General features: G+C 43.3%; 2 protein-coding genes across 6 annotated transcripts in view; one reads left to right on the top strand and one right to left on the bottom strand.

Annotated features, from left to right (window-relative positions):
* Positions 1–1,519: 1,519 nt before the first annotated feature.
* Positions 1,520–10,595, top strand: NIPSNAP3A (nipsnap homolog 3A). 2 transcript variants are annotated; one of them, XM_064405076.1, is made up of 6 exons: positions 1,520–1,579; positions 4,059–4,260; positions 7,275–7,436; positions 8,992–9,141; positions 9,526–9,612; positions 9,723–10,595. In XM_064405076.1, exons 1-6 carry the CDS (start codon positions 1,535–1,537, stop codon positions 9,797–9,799), a joined length of 723 nt encoding a protein of 240 aa, XP_064261146.1. In that variant the 5' UTR covers positions 1,520–1,534; the 3' UTR covers positions 9,800–10,595. The 2 variants fall into 2 exon arrangements, with proteins under 2 accessions (XP_064261146.1, XP_064261145.1); XM_064405075.1 differs by lacking the exon at positions 1,520–1,579 and adding an exon at positions 1,872–2,029.
* A 2,663-nt stretch (positions 10,596–13,258) lies between these two features.
* ABCA1 (ATP binding cassette subfamily A member 1) overlaps positions 13,259–27,777 on the bottom strand; it is a 92,741-nt gene continuing 78,222 nt past the window's right edge. For all 4 annotated transcript variants that reach the window (XM_064405071.1, XM_064405074.1, XM_064405072.1 and 1 more), the window contains exons 31-50: positions 27,501–27,690; positions 27,257–27,351; positions 26,858–26,890; positions 26,198–26,303; positions 25,400–25,474; positions 24,831–25,000; positions 23,695–23,872; positions 23,040–23,155; positions 22,808–22,952; positions 21,368–21,491; positions 20,637–20,766; positions 20,382–20,502; positions 20,147–20,209; positions 19,583–19,689; positions 19,021–19,162; positions 17,680–17,814; positions 17,347–17,450; positions 17,127–17,219; positions 16,697–16,940; positions 13,259–16,493 (exon numbers count right to left, since the gene is read on the bottom strand). In XM_064405071.1, the coding sequence (XP_064261141.1) occupies positions 16,353–16,493; positions 16,697–16,940; positions 17,127–17,219; positions 17,347–17,450; positions 17,680–17,814; positions 19,021–19,162; positions 19,583–19,689; positions 20,147–20,209; positions 20,382–20,502; positions 20,637–20,766; positions 21,368–21,491; positions 22,808–22,952; positions 23,040–23,155; positions 23,695–23,872; positions 24,831–25,000; positions 25,400–25,474; positions 26,198–26,303; positions 26,858–26,890; positions 27,257–27,351; positions 27,501–27,690 (2,512 nt within the window). In that variant the 3' untranslated portion in view covers positions 13,259–16,352. The remainder of the gene's footprint in view (positions 16,494–16,696; positions 16,941–17,126; positions 17,220–17,346; positions 17,451–17,679; positions 17,815–19,020; positions 19,163–19,582; positions 19,690–20,146; positions 20,210–20,381; positions 20,503–20,636; positions 20,767–21,367; positions 21,492–22,807; positions 22,953–23,039; positions 23,156–23,694; positions 23,873–24,830; positions 25,001–25,399; positions 25,475–26,197; positions 26,304–26,857; positions 26,891–27,256; positions 27,352–27,500; positions 27,691–27,777) is intronic.

Genomic DNA, 27,777 nt, shown 5'->3' with positions numbered 1-27,777 from the left:
TCAAATCCTGGCTTGTGTAAACTTTACTGATGACAAAGCAAACACAAAAAAATGTTCAAACAATAAAAATAAAATCTCTTAAAAATGTGAAGGAATATTCCACTACAACATAGTTATGAAGAGCATTACTTCAATTATACAATAAGATAAACAATGGAGAAGTTTAAATATTTTGGAATTTGCCATCTCATTCCTTGCCTTCAGCTAAAACACAATTTTTCATAAATGAAAAAAAAAACTTCCACATTAAACCAATTTTGAAGTGGCAACAACTGTGTCAGTAATCACACTCCACGTCATTCTGTGATTCTGCTGTAGAAATTCTGAGACTTATTTAATGCCGTATTGCAAAAAATCTGTAACAAATGCAACCACTTGCAAAATAACATATGACATATACACAATGTAGATGCTTCATTCTTTCCACAATACTCTTTAAATATGTTAGAACAACTTTTTCAATCATATTTTAATTTAGACAATCATCTTTCTTCCTGAATTTGTCTTTAACAAAACGAAAATTTGTTTATTGTGAGAAAAAGCATGAAAGCTCCATAGGCATGAATTCATAATTGCTCTTATCACATTTAATTCCATGCAGAGACCCTCAAAATCAATTATTTGGTGTAGAAGAAAAGTGCTGCTCCTATTAAGAGGAAGCATAAAAGATTACTTGTAAATAGTCTTCCATAAAGCATCCTTTACTAGGAGCTGATTTGTCTCCCAAGGTAGAACTCTAGATTGCACTGGTAACAGAAGAAATTTTATCTTTTTATTCATCTTAGTCAATAATTGGCCCTGTAAAGATACAGTCTCAGAAACAGATCTCAGCCTATGGTAACTGTGTGGTTGGAAGAAGTGTGCAGCTAGGCCCAGAGCTGTGACCAGGGGGAGTTCCTGTTGCTGTGCACGGCTGGCATCTCTGGTTGCACCCAAAAGAATGCCACAGAAGAGTGCCATGAGACTTTCTTATGGAGGAAACTGCGGATGAAGGATTTATATCTGCACAATTTCAAGCTTGATTCTGCAAAGGATGATAAGTGTGATCCAAGTTTGGTCCTGGGGTGTGGGTGATTTTACTGAGCGATTTGCCCCAGGGCATCCTGTGAGGAACAGGTCTCCTCAAGCAACTAGGATATTTTTATTGTATTCAGGTGCATGGGCAGGCACAGACACCACATTTCAGGCACCCATGCTGGATAATTTAAACGAGCAATTCTCAGCTGTTGCCCCTAGTTACAGCTAAGGCAGAGTTAATTTTTTTCTCAGTAGCTATTGCAGGGCTGTGTTTTGGATTTGGAATAAGAATGCTGTTGATAACACACTGATGGCTTGGTATTTTGCCAAGTCGTGTTTATCCTACGTCAAGGACTTTTTTCCCCGCTTCTCTTATGCTCCGCCAAGGAGGCGGCACGCAAATGAAAGTGGGAGGGAGCATGGCCGGGACAGGTGACCCGCACTGGCCGAAGGGATGTCCCACACACGGAACGCCGTGCTGGGAATTTGAACTGGGGCGAATAACCTAGAAGGGCGGATGCTCCGGTTTCGGCGAGGGGGGTCTGGCTCAGTCAGTAGGGGGGTGAGCAACTGCATTGTTGCGCTTGTTGTTATTGTTGCTTCAATTATTCACCTCCTCTAATGCCAACACACAAGTTTTAATTGGATTCTCCTCCGCATTCCACCGACGTGGGAAAGGGAGGGGCTGGGGGAAGCTCAGCGGCCACCTGCTTCATCTCCAGCTGAGCTTCAAACCACAGCAGCTTTTCCTTCCGCATCCGGCCCCGTCCCCGCGAGCCCGTCCCCGGCGGCTCGGTGCGCCGGCGGCGGGGCGGGCTGCACAGGCGGTCCCAGCGGCTCCCCCGCCCCCGTGCCGCCCCGGTTCCGCCCCCACGGCAGGCGGTCTCCGTGTCCGTGTCCGTGTCCGCGTCCGCGTCCGCGGCCGGCAGTGCCCGCCATGCTGCCCTCGGTCCTGCTCCGCCGCCCGCTCGCCGCCGCCGCCCGCCTGGCCCTGCCGCGCGCCGGCCCTCAGGTAGCGGCGGGGGCGGGGGGCCGATCCCGATCCCGATCCCGATCCCGATCCCGATCCCTCCGCGCGGGGCCTGTCGCTGTCGCGACGCGTCTGTCACGAGCCTGCGCGCGGGCACGGGCGCGCCGGGCCCTGCCCGGGGTCGTGTGGGGTCCTTTGGGATCCATCCCTGGCTCGCGGGATCCATTCGGTTGGAAAAGGCTGCTGAGGTCAGCGGGTGCTGCCCACGCTCGAGCACCGCCGCCCTGTGAACCAGACCGTGGCGTCAAGTGTCATGTCCAGCCTTTCCTTAAACACCTCGAGGGACTCCACCACGTCCCTTGGCAGCCCATTCCGATGTCCCATCGCCCCATCTGTGAAGGATTTCTTCCTGATGTCCAATCTGAACCTTTCCCCCTGTAGCTTGAGACTATGCCGTCTTACCTTGTCACTGTCCTCAGCCTGCAAGAAGATGTGGACCCCACATGGCCACAGCCTCCTTTCAGGGAGTTGTAGAGTGATCAGGTCACCCCTGAGCTTCCTTTTCTCCAGGCTAAACAACCCCAGCTTCCTCAGCCACTCCTCACAGGACTTGCACTCCAGACCCTTCACCAGCTCCATTGCCCTTCTCTGGAGCAGAAGTGGCCCTGTAGTGTCCCAGTGTCTGTGTAAGCAGCAGAAACCTTCAGGGCCTCTCAATTCTCACAGAAATCCAGTGTGTAATGGGTGGCTGCTGCGGGCTCCATACTCAGTCAGGATCCTGCAAGGGTTTTGACAGCCCCAAGGAGCTGTGACTCATGCAAGTCAGTACTGATGTGTCATGCTGCAAAGGGCCATTGAGGAACAGAGCCATTGATTTTCACCTTCTGTATTCCAGTGACCTGGAAGTGCAGCCAGCTGGGGAGGGTCAGGCTCTTCTCCCAGGTAACAAGTGACAGAATTAGAGGAAGGGGCCTCAAATTGCCTAAACCAGGAGAGGTTTAGATTGAATATTAGCAGAAATTTATTCACTGAAAGGGTTGTAAAGCACTGAAACGGGAGTGGTAGAGTCACCACCCCTGGAAGTGTTTGAAAACCACTAGATTTGTCGCTTGAGGATATGGTTCAGTGGTGAACATGGCACATGCCACAGTGGATTCACAGTGAATGGGGTGATCTTAAAGTAATTTCTAAACATAAACTATTCTGTTCTGTGGCTTGAGTTGCATGGTGCTCATGCCTCAGATTGATGTGAAATAGGACATGTCCAAAATCCAACCTGTAGCTGCCTCTGTGCAAACATGGGCCAAGGCCAAAGCTGTGTTTTGGCCCTAATTTTTCATGTTTTATTTGAGAGGTGAGTAGCATGTTCCAGGTTATTGAGGCAGCTGCGATATTATCTTAGTCTGGGACTCCCAAAGGGTTTTATCTAATATGAACAGAAAACTGTTCTTGATCAGCCCTTAGGAAGCAGCCAATAATGGGCTAGGATGTGGACTTAAGCAGTCTTTTGTTGGAATTAATCACTGTTTCCTAAGTGTTGGTATCTTCTTCTTTCATTTGCCAATAATGTGTAATTTTCTAATACTGGTATATGATTGTCAGTGGAAAAACACAATGCAGTAGAGTGGGTTGGCTGAGTAAGTGCAGCACAGGCAGATGTTGGAGTTGTTTCCTCTTTGGTGGCATCTCAGCAGCCTTGCTTTTGAGTAACGTGTTTAGCCAAATGCATCTTGCTGCTGACTTCCTGAGGAAGAGGTTGAGACAAGGAGAGTCCTGCTTTGTTATGAGCTAATAATTAAGCAGTTGAGTGCATCAAAAAAAAGACACATTACAGTCCGTTGCATTGCCAAAAGGAGTGGCAGCAAATAATGCACATTGGAACTACTTCCAAAGAAAAGTCTCAAAAGGTACTTTTGTAGTGGACATCATGAAGTAAGTACCCCTCTCCCAGCCTGCAGTAACAGATCCTTCTGTTACTGTTAATTAATTGCATTAATTAAAAAAAAAAATAGAATACAACTTTCTGGCTTGAGAATTATTTTTACTATTTTTTCTTACTATTTTCTTTCAGGCATGGCTTGCTACAGGGCCCAGACAAAACAATGGCATTTTCTACGAAATTCGCACATACGATATTAAGCCAGCGAAGATGAAGGAGTTTTTGGAAATGGTCAACAAGTACTTTCACTTTCGCACCGCTCACTCGGAGCTGGTGGGATTCTGGTACTCGGAGCTGGGAGCGATGAACAAGGTGCTCCACATTTGGAAGTACGGTACGCTCAGCATCCCTTCGCGCTGCTCTGCTCTCTCTGTGTCCCCTGTCTCCTAGGCAAGAAGGTGAGGGGAATGCCTACCTGGCTTTTGTTTGTTGCTCTCATTGGAGATGTCCCCAAAACATTGCTCCTGTACTGGCTAGTGACAAGGACACTTCAGAGCTTGTCAGGACAACTTAGAGGTGTTGGGATGAGAAAGTTACACATTTTCTGGAACAGCAGGCTCGGTTCAAAACAGGTCTAATAGAGGAACTGTGACAGAGTGTTTCATTCATGGTAAATATTTTTAACTTAGGGTCAGTTCCACAAATGTTTTGAAACTTTCAGAGCTGATGGAAAAAAAGAAATATACACACATATTCAGTCTGTGTGTGTTTATATGCATGTATAAATGTTCTTGTATTTTAGCTCAGAGTACCAGTCACTCCCATAAAAAAATGAGCATGCAGTTTGCATGCTTGAACTCCTTGTGCAGTGGGCCTGTACTAAGGTGAGAAGCTACTTCACCAGGTCTGACTTCTCAGACATGCAGAGTGTTTTTGTTGTAGCTTTAACCTTGCTAGCAATATGGTTTTTGCAGTATGATCAAATTTTGGTCTTGGTGGAGTTGGTGCTGACATGGAATGTGCAGGTAAGCCAGAAAAGGAGCTGTTATGCTAAAAATATGCTACGTGTGCTGGCTGTGCTTTTTGTGGAGCCGAAGGGAAGTGATATTTGTGTTATTGAGGAGTGGGAAAGCACAATGGTATAATTCCCCTTGAACACCTGCTGCAGTCCAGGTGTATCTACATGTTGAGACAGTGTGCTCATTGAAGTCCAGTGTGGCCAACAGTACCTGTTTAGATTAAAGGATCACCCCTTTTGTGTTGGAGGGATGGATCATGGAGTCAGAGAATTGTTTGGTTCCTCTCAACCACGTTGCTCAGGGCCACCTCCAGCCTGGCCTCTAACACTTCCAGGGGTAGGGCATCCACAGCTTCTCTGAGCAGTGTGCTCCAGTACCTCAGCATTCTCACAGTGAAGAATTTATTCATTATATCTAATCTAAACCTTTCTCCATCCCCCAGAAGGTATTTAAAGCCAGGCTGGATGGAGCTCTGTGTGGCAGGTGTCCCTGCACATGCCCAGGGGATTGAGACTAGGTGTTTAGAGGTCACTTCCAATCCAAACCCTCCTGTGATTCTTATTCTACCCTTTGTCATTTTAAAGCCATTCCCTCTTGTCCTGTCACTACATGCTCTTGTAAAAAGTGCCTCTCCAGCTCTCTTACAGGCTCCCTTTAGGTGCTAGAATGCTGCTGTAAGGCCTCCCTTGTGCCTTCTCTTCTTCAGGCTGAATAGCTCAAAAGTGTTGCAGCCTGCCTTCACAGGAGAGGTGCTTGAGCACTTGGATCATCTTTGTCACCTCCTCTTACGTCAGTCATTCTTCCCTCATCCACCAAAGCTGTAGCTCCATCACAGAAGGCCAAAATTAGTCAGGCACAATTTGCCCTTAGTGAAGCCATGTTGGCTGTCACCAATCACCTCATGTCCTTCCATGACCCTTGGCATAGTTTCCATAAGGATCTGCACCTTGATCTTGCCAGGCTGGAGATGGCCCTGAGCCAGGGTGAAACTGACCAAACTGCAGTTCTGCAGTTCTTCTTATGTTCCTTATAAAAATGGGCTGCCATAAGTTGTCAAATACAAGGAATTGTGGCTTAGCCAGTTCCTCTGACAGTTTCCTCAGGACCCGTGAATGTATCTCATTGAGTCCCATTGGTTTGTGCACCTTCACATCCCTTGGATGGTCTCAGACCTGGACTTTTCCTACAGCAGGTGGTTCTTCATTCTCACAGTCCCTGCCTTTGCCTTCTGTGACTTGGGTGGTCAGGCTGGAGCACTTGCCAGTGCAGACCAAAGCAAAAAAGAACATTGAGTACCTCAACATTTTTCATGACCTGGGCAGCCATGTCTTTCTTTTCCTTCAAGAGAGGACCATTCATTTGTCAATATTTTAAGTTCACTTGCATTTATAAATTGTCCTGCTTCTCAGAAGAGAAGCAGGACAATTTATTCTTTTATTCTTGGCTATTGTGACTATCTCTAAATTTAAAAAAAAAATCTATGGGTAACTTTTACAATGCAAAACTAAGACAAAAACTATCCCTTTTGTTTCCTAAGAGTGTTTTACAGTCTAATTGTGGTGGTTCCTCCCCCCACCCCAAGACCACACTATGATCTGAGAAATGAACAAACTTTACAACATCCTTCCTCCTTGATTCATCAGGTCCCTGCTTACCTAATTTCTATATTTACTTCTTAGTCCCAAGATACTGATATTTTTCAAGGTTCTTCCCATTCTCAGATGCTGGATTTTTCTTTTGTAATATTGGGGGCTGTCTGCATAAATATATTGCTTAAGATGCCACTGCAGCTTAAGCAATTGAAATTCACACTCCTAATTAAGTGGATTTGTTTTCCATTAAGAAAAAAAAAAGAAGAAATGGTTTAGCTTTTGGGCATTTAACATCTTTTTATTAAACTGAACACACAAACATTAATTCTACACTTTTAATGTCACTTTGTATAAGCCAAAGCACATTTATTAATTTTTTTTCTTGATAGACTGTTGCTTCTCCTGATTTTTTTCCACTTCATTTCCATATCCACTGTGCTTTCTCCAAATCTTATCCTGGGTAACTGTTGCCACATCCAGTAGTCCCTGAAATTGCTATGTATAAATCTTTTTAAACAGTAAAATTGCTTAACTTATTTCAAGTCTTTTGTAAACTTTCTTGGAATATTCCATTTGGCTTGAATCCATTTTAATCTGAGAGCTAAAGCAGATTTTAAAGGAAGTTTTGCAGAACTTAAAGAAAACTTACCACATCTGCGTTGAGCTAATATGATGTCTAAAAATACCAGTTTCAAAATTGGATAAGTGTATTTTGCCTTCTTGCAATTACACATTTTGATTGAGTCTGATGTGACATCATATGCATTTTTTCATGGTTTTTATTTCCTTTCTTACAGATAATTTTGCCCACAGAACAGCAGTCCGGCATGCGCTAGCAAATGACAAAGACTGGCAGGGAAAATTCATCTCTGCAGCTCTCCCCTTGGTAGAGAAGCAGCACAATGAGGTTGCTTATCTGGTGCCCTGGTGTCAGCTCGGGAAGCCTTCAAAGGAAGGGGGTGAGCTTATATTTTCTTTTGCTGATTAAAGCTACTGACACTAACAAAAAATGGCTTAAAGTTTAAACCTGGTATTGCACAGTTTTTTGACCCTTTACATAACAAATGCATGTACGTGCACCCATGTGGAAAAGGTGACACAACACAGTGAAAGACAGAGTTTTTCTGAAGGATTTTACACTAACATACAGCAATAGCTGACTGGAGCTGACTGATATCAAGGTTGTTAATGATCAGGATGGTGACTTGGTAAATGAAGGTGCAAAATGGCAGTGCCGTAGTAGTGGTCAGAGCAGTCATCCCAGACTTCCTTTGTTTGTCCATCAGTGAGAGGACATTTTCTGGATAATCATTGTTCTCTTTCACAGAGATTTTCCTCTTATCAATTTGCTTTGATTTTACTGCTTATTTCACATAAAGTTTAAAAGATTCCTTACTTTTTAAAAGATACGTGAAAGCATAAGGATCTACTCCTTGATCTTGCCAGGTATGGAGGTGAGACTGACCGAGCTGTAGTTCTGCAATTCTTCCTTATGCCCGTTTTTGTAACAATCATGGGTTAGGTGTAGAAATCACATCTCTTTGCATTTTAATTCTCTCTGGAGCAAATTTGATGTTAGTAATATTGACTGTTCCCCAATTCATGAACATTGGCAGGCTTTCTTGCATGAAGCGACAGGGAGCAGACCTTGCTTCAGCCCTCAGCACATGTGTAACTACAGTAATCTTTGTTCTTTATTTCCTTTATTCAGGATTTGGAATTTTATGCTGCTACTGTTGAATTTGAAAGCAGTCCAGTTTTCTCTAAAGTCTGGAGAGACGACTTCAAACACTTTTGTGGTTTATCTCCAGCCTGTTGCTGGAGAGTGACACCAGACACTACTAGGAGCAAGTGTCTGACTTTCTATTACTGTGTCAACAATTGTGATCTGAACAGAAAGAAGACAAGTAACTTTTAGCAGGACTGGAGTTTTTTTGGCAAATTATGCCATTTCTCTACAAATAAGGGAGATCACTTGGCACAGCAGAGGTGCTAAACTAGTACTGCTCTTTTGGTTCTGCTATCAGATCTTAATGTAACCAACTGCCAGGAGTCAAGAGGAGTTTGTAATGTCATGAATCACTTCAATGCCAGAAAACATCTCCAGTCGTAGAAAAGACACCCAGCATTGCTCAAGCAGACGCCCAAATCCCTCAAACAAGTATGAGCACTTGTGGTATCTGAAAAGTAGTCTGAATATCCCAAAGTCTCTATGCAGCATTGAAAATTGGAAACTTGGGCTTTGTGTGCAGCCTTTTGTTCTTCAGGGCCCTGGTACTTAAGATTGACACATGAACTAATTGCTGGTAGTGAGTTTGTGCCTTTGTGAGCCTCTGGAAGGTGTGAGTTCTTGTGTATGTTGGGAGGAAGGGGCAGTTTCCTGCTGTCCCCAAATGACAGGGAAGTGTTATACTGGTCTCACAGCAAATACACTGTGGCCATGAGACATGGTTCAAGATCTGGTGTATTAATTTGTATTTCCTTCCTTGTGGTAGTGTTTGACTTTTCTTCTAGGTGTATATGAATGGGTTACTTTCCAGATGAAGCCTGGTGGGCCAGCATTGTGGGGTGAAGCATTTCGAGCTGCAATCAATGCTCACATCAACACAGGATATACCAAGCTGATCGGTGTTTTCCACACAGAATATGGATTACTTAACACAGGTTCTCATCAATTTCTGATACAGACTTTGGAATAGGAAGGGGCAGAAGCAGAGGGGCAAGCCACTGTCCTGGATCAGGATTGGCTGCCTTGCTGAAAATGTTGGTGTGGATCACTGAAGTCCTGTAAACAGTCCTTGAACCCAGCTTTGTATATTGGGTTATAAACTTAAGCCAGTTGCCTCAATCTTAAAAGACTTCAGATCTGATATTAAAGTCAAACCATGCAATGGCTCAGTGAAAGATCATCTCACCACTGGCATGCCTGGAGAATTGTTTCTGATAACTTCAAGGCATGTAACAGATGAAGGCAGATTGCTAGGGCTTAGAGTACATCTTGTATTGCAGCATAATAGTGCTCAGCTGACCTTATGTGTGCTTTCTCAGTCCATGTGTTATGGTGGAACGAGAGCCCAGATCACCGGGCAGCAGGAAGACACAGCGCCCATGAAGATGCCAGAGTTGTAGCAGCTGGTAAGACATGATGAATCTAGAGCACTTACTTGTGTTACCTGCATGCATGCTGAGAAAAGTATTGCTTTTCATTAGAATATTGTCTTAATTAAACATGTATTTAATTTTAGTGCGCGACAGTGTCAGATTCTTGGAGTCCCAGCAAAATGTGCTTCTGATTCCTCTGCAATGCTCACCACTGAAGTAACCTTCTTCTAAAGGATGTAACTGATGGCAGAAGAGACAAGATGGAAGTGTCAGCAAGTGACATGGACCCTCATACCCTCATGAGCTGAGCTGTTCTTCAGTGGACTAGAAATGGATGCAAAATGCTGATCCACTGGCAGTGTAAATCAGCACTCTGATACCAAAAACAGAAGTTTACGGTGATGTTCCTACATCTCCAGGACAAAGAACTTCATGACACAAACCATGTATCACCAGCCTTCTATTTTAATCCCTAAGTTCTTAATAATTTTTTGCATAGCTACATCACTTACCAAACTGAGAAAATTAAGTACTCTTGTCCAGCATTCCAGCCAGGGATGGTATCATTTTTATAACATGCTTTGATGCCCCTTATAATTATCACATCTTAGTTAGTCTATACAGTTTTAAGAAGGAAAGCTCCCACATATATCTTACCCACTTATGTTTTAATCTGACTTCTCACTGGCATACTTTATATTAATTCTGAGCAATGTACAACATCAGTGGGGCTGATTAGGTAGTGTATCCTAATGAGCTCTGCCATGAGACTTTTTACAAAATAACTTGTTATGGCTCATTTCAGCCTTTTCCTTTTTCATTAAACACTGCCTCAAAACTGTGAGTTATCCACACAAGCTTTGGCTGGGGCATTTTAATATTTGTTTAGGGTGCTAAGGGTGATTAGCCCTTCTTCAATTGTGTCATCAGAATCAACTGATTTACATGTGCTGTCATTCTTTGAAATACTTTTTCTCAGACTGTTGAAAGCTAAATAAATGAGCATAAAGCATTAATTCTTAGTGGTTGTGGCTCAAGCTCTTACTCTTTTTAACTACGAAATTATAAATATCATTCTCCAAGTACAGTACTAATTTTGCAGGTCTTGTCTTTTGGTCAACAACAAATTGCTTTAGAACCAGTAAGCTAGAGTGAGTAGCAGTAGGGCAGAGGGCACATGGGCTGAGAAGTCAAACTTATATTTTGTGTACAGTGGTACAGAGCACCCTCTTCTGCAATTTATAGGTATTAACTAAAAATTGCAGAACACTTGGGAGGGTTTTCTACATGTTAATCATGGAGCTGTAATGAGCAGTTGAGTACTGAAGTATCTTAGTGCAGTTTGCCTAATGATTATTGCTTCTTTAAAGTGCAGTAAGATCTCACAGAAAGCACTAAAATGAGCTCTGGGCCATCATGCTTGTGTCCCAGGTGGGTGCATGGGATGTGGCTGCTGTAGTTAAAGGAGTGTAACGGGTCCCATCTGCCATCTGCTATATCCATGTCTTCATACACTGCTCCCTCCAACAAAGCCGTGTTTAGCATTCTCAGGGTGGAACAAACAATACTTCAGAGACCCCTGTCTTACATTTTACAAATCAACCTTTGGAAGTACCAAGAGCTGGTGAACCAGTATATTGTTCAGAACATTGCCTTAAAGAGTTCTTTCAAAGGAAGACTTTTTTACACCAAAAAAACCCACCATGGGCTGAAGAGTGTGGAGAGAGAGTTAAAAATATTTTTTTTTTTCATTTGAATGCAAGAATTATTTCCCTGGGTTTCATGGGTTTTTTTGGTTGGTTGTTTTTTTAAATTAAAACTATTTTCTGTAACACCAGCACTGAGAGTAAAGGACATTCAAGATGTTAGAGGTGTGCTTTATCCTGAGGTGCCAGCTGGACACTAGACCAAAACAGAAAACCCAGGAAATTAAAAGGCCTAGGCAATCATCAACCACATGAAGTTCAAAGTGCCAGATTCTGCATCTGGGGTAGGGCAACCCTGGCTGTACAGACAGGCTGGGGAACAAGATGTTAGAAGGCAGCAAGAATGGGCCCTGAGGATTCCTGGTCGGAGGCAAGTTGATCATGAGTGAGCAGTGCCCTGGCAGCCAGGAGGGCCAGCTCTGTCCTGTCCTGGGGTGCATCAGGCACAGCATCACAGCCAGGCAAGAGAGGGGATTGTCCCACTCTGCTTCCACTGGGGCTGCCTCACCTTGAGTGCTGGAGGCAGGTTTGGGTGCCACTGATGCCTTTTGGGACTACCTAAAAACAGAGGCCAGACAAAATTAGGGGAATAAAAAGCAGTTATGTTTATTGAATGGCCTTCAAGATACATTTCAGGCAGATGAAGGTGCTCCCCCCATCCCCAGGGGCTACACCCAAAAATGGACAATGTGTCACAGGTTTTCATACTTTTGTAAATTTGGTCCATTTGCAGACTGGAGGTTATTCTTCCAAGTACAGCTCTAGGTAATGAAGTAATTTATACCAAGTTTGCTCCCCTCAACTCACTTTTGTTTACATTTCTTAGGGCCTAAGGAAGTAAGGTGTCCTTGATTCCTAGGCCTGGAGAGGAATTGTTTTGTCTGACCAAAATGGGAAAACAGTAGCCAGCACTATATATGGAGTTTATACACTAAAGAACTGCAGGATGACAAATATATGACAAATAAAAAAGCTAAAATCCTAAGGCATCATTACAATGTAAAAAAGATTAAGCCATTAGAGAGGGTCAACAAAGATGGTGAAGGACCCTGAGGAGCATCTGAGGTCCCTGGGTTTGTTCAGCCTGGAGGAGATTGAGGGGAGACCCCATTGCAGTTACAACTTCCTCCTGAGGGCAAGAGAGGGGCAGACACTGATCCTGTCTCTGTTACCCAGTGACAGGACTTCAGGGAATGGTCTCAGTTTGTGTCAGGGGAGGTTTAGGCTAGGTATTAGAAAAAGGTTCTTCATCCAGAGGGTGGCTGGGCACTGTAACAGGCTCTCCACAGAAGTGATCACAGCACCAAGCCTGACACAGATCAAGAAGTGTTTGGACAATGCTCTTAGGTATATGGTGTGATTCTTGGGGATGATGTTGTGTAGGGCCAGGAATGGGACCTGTGGATCCTTTACGGTCTCTTCCTACCCCCTTAATTCACTTATATCAGGATGAATTTTCCTGATGAGTGTAACTTCAGGAATTCTTGGTTGATGGTGATACTGTAGGCAGTAGCAGACAATATTTTAATATCAGTTTATCCATGAACAATCACACTGTTATTCTGCTTTCATTCGTAAACTGCTGTTCAAAATCAAACGAGTGTATAGGGGGTTTTTAGCAAGGAGGAGTAATCAGCAACTCGCATATCTGTGATGAAAATTCAGAGGCAAGTATGTGAGTTGGGATTTAAACATCCAGAGAAGTTGGTTATGCTTTGCAGTTGGATTTGACAGTTAACCAATCACTTGCTAGAGGCCTTTTCATTTACTAACTTTAAGTTTAATGTAGCACTTACCTTTATATCTTGCATCTCTTCATTTACCTGAAAATAGTATATCTACTCCATACTTGTTTTTAGAGCTACTGAGATCTCATGCATTAGTTAACAACAAAATAAAACCATGCAAAACTAAAAGCTTCTAGCAGTGCTCCTTGAAACAGCAAATGCAAAAATTACACTTATGAAGACCAATGGTGCTATAACAGCTTTATTTTTTACTTAATACAAGGCAATTAGAGTGCCTTTTAATACTTCACATAACAGATATTAGCAAATACAAATATATATACTTTTTTTTTTGCTTTTAATGAAAACGTCCATTTAAGGATTTAACTTAGAAATTTCAGTTGTGAAATCTCTCTAGATTTTTGCAAAGTTAACAGATATTCCAGTGCAAAAATAGATCCCATCACAGATAGCATAAAGTGCTTGGAACGAAGGACCAACTATAATTCAGGAGGGAAAGATAAGCACAACAGTAGTTGTTTAACCATGGGGAAAATACAACAACTCCTTACTGAAATACAAATGTACTACAAAGAGGGATGCAACATATCAATAGTACTGAAGTTTAAAATAAGTTAACACCTCAGTGTAGTTTCATAATTAAAAGTGGTTCACATAATGTGTATGACTAGAGTGATTTTTTCCCCAACACATACTTAAGTAAAAATTAGTGGCTGTCTGAACATATTCCATGACCAATCTTCATGCCAGTGTTGCATTATGCTGTCTGTTCAGTACAAACAATGCAGATCAGAGCTGTGAAGTATTTGATTAATATCCACATTAACTGCAATATTTTGTCACAGATAGCAGACCCTGTAAGCATGACAGTCATGGGGCAATAGAAATCAAGAATCTTTTTGGTGGGCTAAGGAAAGTGTATTACCATGTAACTGTTGTTTCCTGATACATGAATAATTTAAATGAGCAGTTACCAAGAGCAAACCACAGCCCTTTCAGGACCAAATCTGAATCCTCCTAGAACTCGTTCTGGCTCTGCATGCACTAGTTTGGTGCAGTGCAAAACATTAGCCCTTCACTTCAGTGATGTAATGCTGATTTGTAATAGCAACTTTTAGCAGTGGCAAGCCTCCAGGACATGCTACTTGTTTAAATGATACGGCAACATACTTGCAGCCTGTTCTGGAGTAGTCATGGCTGTAGCTCTGCTGTTTCTGCACCTGGAAGTCTGGTGTATTCATCACCCTGTAACTCATCCCCATAGAGTGATGATGTCATAAAGGTAATAACAAAGTATGTTTTCAGTGAGGTATACCAATCCCCTTTACACTCCTTTTCTCAATCCCCTTAGCAATGAATTATACAGATTTAAAAAAAAAAATAGTATGAAAAAGGCACTTCAGCAGAGCCTGTACTAAGCTCTTACTTTACCTCAAGGCAGGACACAGAGGGACAAGGAACTTGGTTTAACTGTGCTTTAAAAATGTTGAGTTTGGTCAGTGTTACCAAGTATACTTGGAAATATGTAATTAATCTTCTTCAGGCTCATGCCAGCCATTTCAGTATTTGCTGGGCTGCTATGGTCATTCACAGAAGAAAATGGTCCATGACTGATTCATGGAGTAGCATCAAAACTAGTGCAGAACCTCTGTGGGTATTTAAGGCAGAGGCATGGCATACAGGAACAGCTCGGGAACTGCACTTGTGTTCAAACCACATTACTGAACCAATTTTCAAATGTAAAAGCAACACAGAGGGGCCCTAAAAGCATACTTTCCCATGACCGTTGTACAGTGTGAACAAGCATTGGTTGTTCTTGCTGTATAATTTCCCCTCTAATATTAGTCTGGCTTTGTAAAACTTGAAAAACTTGACTGATGAACTGTAGCACTATTATCCTGAACTCTCTTGTTTTTCAGGAGGATTTTTTTTACTGAAACAGTTGTTTGTCACATGTATAACAAGGGTGTATACTCCAGTTAGGGATCACCTAATGACTGAAACTACACTGCACAACAGAAGCAGAAACTTACATTAATGTTATACCAGTTTCCAAACAGGAAAATTTTAGGTGAACAACTTGCAATTGTTTGTGGATAGCAGCTGATTGCTAGAATCTGGAACATGGTCAGATCATGAATGCAGCTATCCACCACATGGACAGAAAGAGAGCATAGCATTACAGGCATAATGTAAAGAAATACCGTGGCTACAAAGATCAACTGAAAGCATCTCCAATCCCTAATTATGCTACCTACCTATTTAAAGTCATAAATAATACTGTTAAAAAAAAAAAATCTACATCTTGTTTCTAGTTTTATCTGGCAAAGCCAGAAACAGCAACATGCTTGTGCTAAGCAGTAATTCCAGATGTTGGGTACCTTTCTGGTGCAAAGCAGGGGTTAAAGAGCAGATATTACAAATCTGAGTGACAGCTCATGATTTAGAATTTGCTCTTGGCATTAGCAGCTTGTACAACTACTGAGTTTGCTGCTGTGGTCCAAACCCTATGTCTGCTTCTCACCCACTTCTTTCTACTAGACGTTGATGCAGCTGTAACAGTACCTCAAAGGAGCAGGAAAGTACTTAACTGCACAAACACCTAGTCAGAGTATGGTGTTGATTGTGATGCTGGTGGGACAATCAAGCATTTGGAGGGTTCACAGTTCTTCATATCACCACTTGCTGATGAAGATATGTGGTTAAGATGGCCTGTCTCTTGCCATCCCACCTGCACAGTACTGCTTTGTGGCCTCACCTTTGTCACCACTGACCTACACCAGCCTAGAGAAAGCAGTTTGTCAGGTAAGTTTTTACAGCCTAGGGCTACAACACTGGTGGTGACTTTTCTTGCCATGGACTGTTTTGGTGCATTCATTGCCAGCAATGGATACAGCACCAGCACACTCCCACTCCTGACATGAATGTTCTAAAGACTAAAACATGCATGTCCTAAATATCTGTAAATAACCACTGGCCATGATTTCTCAATGAAGTATTTTAGCAACCCTAATAAAACATACTGTACAGAACGAGATACAGTATAGTTGAAAGCCCACAGCATCTCGTGGGTGCTTTACCACAGCTTCAGAGTTATACTGTAATGAGCTAAGTTCAAGTCTTTCACTGGAGAACAGTACAAGACGACTCCATGAGGCACTGCCCCTGTAAAGGAATTGTTTTCATTGCATTGAATTGCATTGCATTGAATGGTTATCAGTAGAGTGTCCAGTTGCTTTTCCTCTAGCTTCTTTGGGAGTATCCTATCCCAGGAAAAGGAAGTTTGCATTCTGCTCATCATCTCTTTGATGAAATTGGCTCACACACAACTTTCTTTTACCTTCTCATCTTGCAGAAAGGAGTTAAGGATTGCAATGTCCACCACAGTCTGGTTTTTGTGCAATGACAGGTCCTTAGTATGGTCGTCATCACTTTGGTCCTTAGCAAAATTTACAAAAACCTACAAGAAAAAAAGGCCATGTCAAACACCACCATAGTATTTAATGAATTCATGGCATTTTAACACTGCATATCCTGAAATCGTCCTGAGATTCAGTACTCTACTTCATTTAAATGCCCTTATAAGACAGGTCAATTACATTGGAAGATGTACTCCTACCTCTGCAAAAGAAGCTTTTGGCATCCAGGCTACTAAAAACTTACTTGGTCAAGTGTGGTCTGAGAAACGGAGTAGTCTTCTATGTGGAGTCTCTTCTTGTTCTGGGAGAGAATACTGAATATTTTGGCCAGGGAGGATGGTGAAGAGGGAAGTTGGTACTGCAGCATATTCCGATGTTTTTCCTTTAGGACACTTCCAGGGAAGGCGTGCCCAAAGAACTCCTCAACAGGCTTCAGATCTGGGTTTGCCCCTGCAATTCTCACCACTATGGTGTAACCATCTCCAAACCTGCAAACAAAAATGTCAGTACAAGAGTTAAGTGCTTCTGAAATACAAGTGATGCTAAAAATTCAACAGCATTTCCTATAGTCAGAACAGTAATGGAAGAAACTACATGCATGAGGAACTAAGCCTAACTGTATCTCCCTAAAAATGCAAACTCTGTGGTGTAAGCAAAAAAAACACCCCACGTACCTGTTTTTTAGGTGCTGGACACTGCCCAGACACCTGAATCGCCCATTGACCATTATTGCCATTCGAGTGCACAGGGCTTCACATTCTTCCATGCTGCCAGCAGAAATAACTTTATTAGTACTGAAAACAGCATTGAAGGGCAGAGCAGAAAGGCTGAGCTTAGCATCCAGCCTTGGCAGATGTAAAAGCCAAGGTACGACACAAGTGGGCTGCTACTTACCTGTGAGATGTGAGCACCACTGATCTCCCCTCCTTGATTACACTCAGAGCACAGTTCCACAGGAAGCGACGTGCTTTGGGATCCATCCCTGTTGTTGGCTCATCCTGCAAAAGGTATGCAAAAAACAGATTATGCTGCTACATTCTGATGAAAAATACCTCATCTTTGAAATGACTTGTCCATTCCTGATTATGGAAACATTGAAAATATGCAAGTTTTATTTATTTTCTAAAATGACAAAGTCATTTATGTGCTGGATTTTAAATGTCTTCATTCCAACATGTTTTTCTATTTTACAAGAAAAATGTTGATGAGCAAAGGATGGGGACTCACCAGAAACACCACAGGCGGCCCTCCAATGAGGGCAATAGCTGTGGAAAGCTTGCGTCTGTTCCCTCCACTGTAATTCCCAGCGTATTTTTCTCCATATTTCACAAGGCCCAGTTTCCGAATTGCCCACTCGCCAACCTGTGACATACAGCACAACACCACCTTCAATCAAGCATTGCAACATCTGCACAAAGAGATTTTTCTTACAACTTTGGCTTCAAAAGCAGCTTTCAGAAGGGCCATTCATCTGAGGATCTAATGTGGCATGGACACAGATTTTGAAACACCCTGTGCACCTCTGGATCAGGATATATGTAACCCTGTCCCCAGGAGGCCTGAAAAATCAAATGGCTGCAGCTTATCAGTTGGTGGGCATGAGTTCAACATCAGCTGAGCCACACAGCAGTCTAGTGCTTTTAGCAGCACCAGCTTCAGTGAGCTTTCCTATAACTGCGGGCTTACAGCAGGGACATGGACACTACTGACCTACAGCCGTGACACACCATGGTGCATCTTAGCTCTTTGGATAGATGGAATTTGGTTTGTTGTTCAGCACTATCCCTAATGGTGCCAACAGGCAGGCATTGCTGCCCTGCAGTGTGTTTTTGGGAAGAGATTCAGCTACTACCCAAATTACACCCAGAACTGGGTCCCTTTTTATATGGAGCTGTTAAGAACATCACATGGAAGAATGGCAGCAATCTTAGAAGGAGATTGCAGTTTCCACCCATCACATCTACCCTCACAGAAGGTTTCAAGCTACTTGGACATTACCCTAGATATCATCTACCTAGAGCACTCAGGCCTCATACAGTAAAAACTTAATTCCAGGAAACAGAACTGAGAAGGGTGCTGCATGGTACTGGCAGCTGTCATCAGCTGCCTAAAGACTGTAATTGTAACCTCATGTCTGAATGCTGAAATAGCAGCACTTTAATGATGCACCATGACCAACTGGAAAGCTTTTAAAACTTAGCACAAGGCTTCTGCCAAGCATAGAGTGTTTCCAGGGACTTTAAAGAATTAACATTTGACAGTGAGTGAGGTCCTGCAGTTCCACAGCCCTTAAATTCTGAAAGGAAGAAAGTTGTTCAGTGGAAAAGAGCATTCACTCTGAGAACACAGGATCCAAATTATCAGCCTTTCCATTTAGTACAGTTTTCCAGGCAACACTGAAAAAACAGGGGAACTCCTGGGTTTCCCTGAAGGGAAGGGGGGCAGATTTCACTATACACTATCTTCAACAGCTTCACATCATGGCATTACATGAGTTACAGGGAGCATGCCTGCAAGTGAGAACTTGCAAGTTGGTCACGGGAGTGGGTCCTGTGGTATTTCATTTACCTTACAGACTTCTTTCTCTGGAACACCTCTCAAGAGAGCAAAGAACTCCAAGTGCTCTCGCCCTGTCAGCAGTTCATTAACAGCATCGAACTGTGGGCAGTAGCCCATGTTCTGATGGACTTCCTGGATGTTGGACAAGATACTGTAAAAGAGAAAAGCCTTTGTTAGGATTTCATGAGCATATGCTGCTAAATTAGATGTTAAAACAGTGTGAAACAGTGCTCCTGGAATTACTAAACTAACAAAAATACAGAATCATAGAAGTCGATTTTCATCAAGTTACTTTTTATCTCTCTCCTCTCTCTCCCTTTTCTCCTCCTCTTTTTTTTTTTTTTTTAAGTGGCATTTAAACTTGGAAGAGCTGTTACACAGAAATTACTACCAGACTAAATCAACTTTCCCAAGCCACTGACATACTTTACCAGACTCAAACAAGGGCTGAAACAGATGCCAGGAGTTGTAAACAGGAAAAGTAGAAGAGAGTTTTGATGTTTTCAGAGTTTTGAAAAAAACCCTGTTAAAATTAGAGGAGAAAGCAGAGAAAATATGCACTGTCTTTCACCTGTTTCCTTTGAGGAAAGCTTCTCCTCCCGTCACATCTGTATCACCAGTTAGCATCTTAAAAGTGGATGACTTGCCAGCACCATTTACTCCCAGGAGTCCAAAGCACTGGGGATATAAATGAGCACAGTGTATTTGAGAACAGGACCCAACTGCATCATTTTCAGCACTGACAAGATGGGAAGAAGCAAACCTGACCCTCAGGACAGCTAGAGGGACTCTGAAGTCCATTTTCAGAAAAAAAAACCCACCCAAACTTCTGGGTTTTTAATTCAAGTATAAACCTTTAGGCTGGGAAGATGAACAAATTGTGATGTCACCTTGATACCCTGTCACTGCAGTTGATCTGTGCCAAACCTTGCATACTGGAGTTTGGCTTCTGGTCCCAGATACTGAGAGTTAAATGTCTTCAAAGGCAGAGACACATAGAACCAGAAACTGCTTCAGCCTCTTCTTTCCTTTTGTGCAATTTGAACATTCATCTGGTTTTGATCTTACTCTACCTTCAGCTGTCTTGTAAATACTGCAGTAATAGCAAAACAATCCATTTAACAAATAAGCTTACCTCTCCAGGAGGGATTCCAACACAGATCCTATCAACTGCTGGCTTTCTCTTCATTCTGTAAATCTAAAACCATAAGGAAAAAAATGAGAAGGATAATGTCAAAGAATTCTAATCATAGCTTACAACTGCAGTACTCCCAACTCAATCCAGTTTTGATCCCACTAAATTCCTCTGATAAGGCACAGTGAACTGCATAGTTTTGTGTCAATGAGCACGAATTCAGAAGTTCTGTCACCTTGGTTAGCTCCTTGATTTCCAAAATGTCACTCTGTCCTCCTCCACTAATTATCCTCTGCCTCTCTCTGGTTACATCCTCATCTTCATCATTCACAGGAGGCAGCTTGGCATACACAGGCCTGAAGAAAGCAACATAGAAAAAGCCTTAGCAGAAAATGACAGGGCCTTCATAGGTAATATTCTCCCCATTTCCTAGGTGACACCAACGAAAACTTCACCTGCCTGTAGTGGCACAGTACAGAGGACAGCCTACCTGGGTTTGATGAAGAACCTGTACTGGATGAGCACTGTGATGAGAAAAAACACCACACCTTCTACTGCCATGGCAAAGAGGTTCCTTCCCACCAGGTCCCATGACAGAGGGGACACAAACCGATTCTCTCCTGCCAAAATGAGATTAAAAGCACAATCACTTTTCCAGGGCAAGGGGAGCAGGCTAGCATTTCTTCCAGCACAGCTCACCAGGTTGGGCACTGGGACAACTGGTGATCAGCCAGTTACAGGAGGGAAAGGTAAGACCACACAAGGGGCCAGCTGTGGCTGCAAGCACATTTTTTACTGTAGCAAAGCTGGGACTCAGGCCCAGAGAATTCAGTCTGCCAAAGAGCTAGCCCACCTGCCCAAAGGGTTAGTGAAGCACAGAAAGACTATGACTCAGACATGACATCTGCATTCCAGAAAAAAAAACTTTCCAGATTTTCAGAACCCCAGCTACTTCTTACAATGGGCCTAATGACATCTATTCAATTGTCTTTATGCATTTTTATTTAATGCTCTTAACTCAAAAATCTTTGGATCTATCTACCAGTTTTTCTTAACAAGTTAAGAGTGGATGGCTATGATGCCTTTCCATGTTTGACCAGGTCTGTGCTGCAAATTGTGCACTTCCAGTCCCTGAAAAGTTAGAGGAGCTTGTCTGGAGAAGACTCTAGATTTCTCTGTTCCTTTCAGGCCATTATATGTGTGAAACATAATTTCACTCACCAAATCTCTCCAGAGCATCAGCCATAGCCTGGTTTTTCACCATGTCAATGAGTCCCCGGCCCAGGCAGAAGTGAGGGAAGATGAGGAAGACAGACTTCAGGATGTCATTGATGTCCTTCAGTTTCTGTTAAGAAAAAATTCAAGTGCCAGTGAGCCAGGTGAGCAAAAAGCCACCACCTCCCAAGAGTGACCTGTGTTGTCACTGACCCCTCCTTCTCTTTCCCAACACTGCAACCCTACAAAAATCCAAGGATTAAAAATGTTCTCCCAAGAGCCAGGGCCATGGCTCCTCTGAACAGTCAGTGCTGTTGTGTTGCTCACAATGCTATTAACACAAGCAACCTGCAATAAAAGGCTTTTCTAAACACTCTAAGTCTAAAAGGCAGTGCCTGCAAACAGCAATATGCAAAAAGGCTGCTGGCTGAGGACACAGGGAAGTTTAACTTGAACAGACTGGTTATGTCAGTGGCTGTAGGGAGTTCCTTCCTGTCCCATATTGGAAGGTCTAATACTTTTCCTTTGTTGTCTTACAGCTGGCTTAGTCCATGGATTGAGCTGATAGCACCCTGAGTTCCTGTTCTGGCAGGTACTCATCTCTGAGCGTGTATTGATTTTTACTGAGCTAGAACAGGCTTTGTAACAAAAGGAACCATCATCAAGGACTGTGCCCTTATGCCCACAGGAAGAGATACAATCAACAAGTAACTCCCATGGCATCTGTGGGCCTCCTCCCACAAGGAACACTTCGTACCACTGTGGGTCAGACAGTGCTAAGACATCTTGTGTTTTCTGGAAGCATGAGAGGAACTTGTACCTTTCCCAGGAAGCATCTGGTGTTGAAAAACTGAAGTGCATAAGCTCCCATAGCTAGACAGATATCTACAATAGGAGGCAAACTTTGGGGCAACTAAATAGTTGGGTGATTAAATGGCCTTTGTAGATGGAAAACGCCCTTCATTAAGAACATACAAGGAAACACATTTGAACATAAGAAAATTCTATTTCTTTTTTCATCCTAAGAATGACTAAAAAGTGTAAAAAGTTGTCCAGAGAGACTGTGGAGTGTCTACCTGGAAATGTTGAAGTCCAATGGCCCTGAGCAACCTGCTCATAGCAGTTTGACCTTGCCGCCCACTACAAAAAACCAGGCCATGCAAACCCACTACACTGCTGCAGCCGGACCCTGTTCAGAGGTTGGACTAGACAATTCAGGAGCTCCTTCCCCACCTTAACTACTCTGCAAGCTTTTCTAAAGGGGGCTTTAACCCATTTCTACCAGCTGTGTTTAAACATTAGCTGAAGCTAACGCATGCAGGGCCTAGATTTTCTGGAGATCTGGCTGCTAAAGGCACTAGATGAAGAACCTGTACCAAGATGGAACCAACATGGAACAAGACTGTAGCAGCACAAAACAGTTGAGGAGCCTCTGGAAAAACATACATTGTTGGTGAAGAGCTCCAGGACAAAGGTGGCCACACTGCCATTGATGCCAATGAAGAGATTCACACTGGTCAGCACAACATATGCCGTGCTAGGGATTTTGAACACAAAGGAGGCTGGATACATGAGAGGGGTGATGGACCACCTGGCAAGAGAAAAGGCAGCAACATGAAGTAAGAACCTTCCAAGTCTAAGACCCTTCCCAGTCATCCTGTGAAAAGAAATCCCTTACCCATAGAGAAACAGGAGGAGAGCCAGCACAGGCAAGTTGGAGGAGGATACATAGGACTTCTGTTGGAAGCAGATGAAGATGACGACAACTAGTGTGGCCGGAACAATGTAGTTGCACTAGAAGGTGAAAAACATGACTTTAGATTTCTTTCCAGGTGACATAAAAAATGGAGAGATTTTTTTCTGCTGTAATCCAATAGTTTTCAAAACTCTTCAGTGTTCCCAAAGCTGTTTTCAATGGGAAACTCTTAAAAGTGTCATATGTGTTAACCATAATACAGTACACATTTACATTACTTAGTCCCTCTAGAAGTAGTCAGTAGACCCTCAGAGGTTTCAGACACCACAGCTTGAGAAAACCTGCTTTGGACAGAGCAGAACAAGGGGCTACATAAACAAACATTTTTGGGCAAGTACTTTAGAGTGACATAATAAATGCTAATGATTGAGCTTAATGGTTGTCCTTCCATCCTCTGTTGTACTCCTTGACCCACTGAGATGAAGCACTGCCCCATGAGAGAAAACACAAGAGTCATAGCCACGGTTGTTATTCACTGAAATAACATGGTGCCCCCCTGGAACAAACTGCACTGTGCACTTCAAGACACCCTGGAAAAACAGAACGGAGGATAGTTTAGCCCAGCCTAAGTCCTTACCATATCCCACACAAAGTTGGCCAGCCAGTAGATAACAGGCTTCACACCACTGATGAACTGCAAGTGTTTAGCCTTGCTGACACGTTCCTGAATAAGGAAAACCACAAAGCTGGCAGGAACAAAGGACATGGCAAAGATCACACAGATGGACACAAGGACATCCACAGAGGTGGTCATCCTGGATAAAAAAAGGAAGAAAGCAAATTGTTTGTATGCTGGTACTGGCTCCTTTGAGATGAAATGAGGCAGTTCATGCAGGGCAGGGCAGAAACTATTCCTTCTTCTGCTGTCATTAGTCTGTCCTTATACTCAGAATCCTGAGTAATTAATTCCCATGCAAGATTCTCTTAACTGCACAGTTCTTCTCCAGCCAACTGCACAGTTCTTCTCCAGCCATATAACAAAGGGAACATACACAGTCTGTTGGCATCTCAAACACAGCATCACAACCTGAAGACTGGTTAATAACTTCAGGATAATAGACTGCTTTCTGCTTTCCTTATTACCACCACTTTGTTTCCCACATAATCCATTTCCTGGGGTTGTTGGGGTTTGTCTTTTTTTGGTGTTGTTTCAAAGTTGAGCAGTATTTGCCCATTATCTGCCACTGTTTTATAGATTGAAGGATATATATGCACACAGATTATGAGTTCTGACTCTGATCGTAGTAAGAGTGGACTAGTCTCTGCCTCAGTGAAGTTAATCCTGTGCATTACTGTGTGGCCCCCAGCTTGAGACAGTGAGTAAGACTCAACAGGACCTATTAGTGGTTCCTAGTCAAATGGTGAGGACAAAAGAATGACTATATATAAATATGGTCACCTTTCTGAAGGTGGCTGAGAGGGATTTCCTAGAGTTGCAGAAGGTCTGATTCCTGAAAAGGACTGGTTCTTAAAAACTGCAGCTTCCAGGGACTCGAGGACAAAGAAAGTTTGTACAGAAGTGCTGTTCAACAGTGAGTTCTCAGCATCACAGGTTGCCACCTCCCCAGACCAGATAAAATAAGGCCTGCGTGTTAAGACTCTAAATGGCAGAGGCCACTGACTGTCCACCAGTAGGTCCAAAACTTCCCATGTTGCTTGTTTTCAGTCATCAGCAATAAGCCCAAACCCATTCATAGTCATGTCACTACTTACAGAGCTACTTCAGAGAGCTGTTGCTTGGTGAGGTTGAGTGGGTGATTGAAGGCAGTGATCCCATAAGCACTTGGATTTTCACCCTGCTGGAGGTTGGCCCGAAGGATGGCATTGTTGATCACATTCAGGAAGGATGCAATGGCATGCCAGCCCTTGTTGTTAAACCACACCTACAAGACACCACATCAACATCAGAAAGGCACCAGGTAGGTCAGCTACCCAAAAGCTTCCTAAGCCCTTCAGAACATCCCTTCCTCTGTTGAGGGTATATTTCTTTCCATATCACTCCAGCTAGCTTGCTCAGGGGCAGAACACACCATTTAATCAATAAACACAAGAGGCTCCTGGAAGCTATCACTGATTCAGCACTGAACTCTTTTTGCCATTTAGGCCTAGACTCTACAGGAGAAACAGATTTTGAGGAAGTCCACATAAAACTACAAGCTACATTTGCTCCATTACAAATACAGAGAACTCTGGTCTATAAAGCTTTCCAAGACAAACTGCTGGAACTCCAAGTCACCAGAGCTTCAAATAGCAGGCACAGAAATGAGGATTGGTTAATTTACCTTCACATTGTTCTTTGTATCCAGGCCTTTCATGAAACTTGATAAACTGTTGAGAAATCGATCCCCAGAACTCCCCTGCAAACAGCAAAGAGACAGTTACTTCCCCTCCAAGTACACCTTTATTCATGCCCTGGGGTCTAACAGAGACTACACAATGTTTTTCACAGCTCTGACAGCTTTCTGCCAATTCAACAGCCTCTACCCGCCAAAGTGGAGGTGGTAAGAAGGTAAGTGGTAAGAAACCACTAAGTAACTGTGGTTTCCCTTCACCCTTTCCTTTCTGTAGTCTCACTGGTAAGAAGGGTCAGTCTTATGCCTTGTTTTTTCCCAGCAAAATGTATTAACCAAAGTTGCAGGCAACCTTCAGAGATATTGCAGCCTGCAGGCAGGCAGTCTCAGAAGAAAATAGTGGCCCAAATTCTCTTCTGAGCCAGGGCAGACTCAGCACAGGAAGGTTCAAATGAGGTTTTGAAAATGGCAGCAACCACTTCTTAATTCCAAAAGACAGCCCACCCTGTCCTGCCACAAAACATTCAGATGTCTGCAATTCCCACTGGCTTGCAACTGGTGTTGGGCAGAACCCACATCAGCAACATGGGCTGGGCAAGCTTTAGCTGAGCGTGTCTACAAGACTTCTGCTACTCCCAGACAACAGCCTGGGAGATTCCAGCTCAGTGGTAGTGGGGAGAAGTCAGTGGACACAGCTAACGCTCCTCATTTTATGGCTTCCAAGTCATCTCCCATGTAACAAGATTCAGTATTTAGTGCATCCTGGGCTTATGGGAAACAACTGCTCACCTGTGCCAGCTCCAAAATTTTCTTCACCCGTTTAATGGCATCAGTGACTTCATGACTTGGAGGAAGCACGAGGGAACTGCTGGCTCCCAAGGAAAAGCCACCATACCTGAAAGTTCAGATAGAAAGTGATGCTAAGACACGACTATTCATGGACCTCCACAAAATGCTACTCCTTATCCCTCTCCATGTCCATGTCTCCTCTTCCTGCAGTACACCCAAGGCTAGCATGTCCACTCTTACATGAAGGAATGACTTTCATTCTCCTACATGGGTGCTTAGCCATGAAGTCTTCTACTCTTTGTTTCTGGGGTTAAACACTTATATCACAAGTGCTCAGCATGCAGTCCAAAGGCAGCTCTTCTCTGCTGCAGGCAAAGCAGGATGTGTCCCTGCTGCCCTCGCTTGGAAGAATAGCACCTTACAGAATAGAGTACCAGCATGCTGGTCATGCAAATCTTTTCAAGACTGCTCTCTGCATAAGGTGGACATGCTGTCCAGTGCTCTGGGGTTGTTCCAGTTTATCCTTAAACATCTTCCTTCAATACCTGGCAGTTAAGAGTCCTATAACATAAACTGCAAAGCAGGGTGGATGTATCCTGCTAAACACTACAGTCAAGGTTTAGTGGACGTATACAAGCAAAGGAAAATGCAGTAACTCACCTGAACTCATTCACCCAGATTTTATTCTTTAAGCTGCAGAGAGAAAAAAGAGTTGATATATAATACAGAACCAGAGGAGAGACAGACATAACAAAGCTGCAGGCACATAGCCAGGGAAAAGAGTGCAACAGCCTATCACATCTGATATAGCTCCTACCATTCCCGTTCAGTGTAATCCCTTGGCTTCCCCCGTAATCTGCCTATGAGGGTCAGCACACAGAATCACTCACAAAGCAGAAACATCACTTGAGCTGAGGATCAGGCCTATCTGAGGACCTGAGTGGATTTGGCTCACTACTGAAGAATTTGGGCTGCCCAGGATTATTTGCCTGATCTGTGCATCACCCATAGAGCAAGCAGGGTTTGTCGGGGAGGGAAGGGGGAGTGTTCAACAGCTACCTTTTCCCAATGATCTGCGCATAGGTCTTCACTAGGTAGTCTGATATATTGCGGCCTGTCAGATTCTGGAGGATGTCAGCTGTGTCTTGCTCACGCTGGTGTCACCAGTGAAAACACAGATAAATGCTCATCAGAAAACACAAGTGCTGAATGAAATAAATCTCATAAAATGCTGCATGCAAGAATCACACCTAGCCACTCTGCTCCTCATGAGCATTCCTCATTGCAGTACCACCCCTCTTACCTGTGGAGGTGGCAGGCCACCTGCACCAGGGGGGCACACAGGCAGCATCTTCTTGATCTTCTCACTGCTACACTCGCAAGATGGGGAAGGATTCTCCATGCTCCAGTTACCTTTCAGGAAGATGTCCAGCACTGACTCTGGGACTGAAGCAGTGGTCCATTCCTTCTGCCCCACAGTGCAAGGAGTGTCCCTGTGTTTGGAAAGAGGCAAGAAAAAAGCAGTTTTTAAAACAAATATGATGGTATTTGCTTACAAGAGATTTAAAGATCAAACTCCA

The sequence above is a fragment of the Passer domesticus genome, chromosome Z (genome assembly GCF_036417665.1).
Source record: "Passer domesticus isolate bPasDom1 chromosome Z, bPasDom1.hap1, whole genome shotgun sequence".
In the NCBI taxonomy this organism is placed as follows: Eukaryota; Metazoa; Chordata; class Aves; order Passeriformes; family Passeridae; genus Passer; species Passer domesticus.
This window is presented reverse-complemented; position numbering and strand designations above follow the sequence as displayed.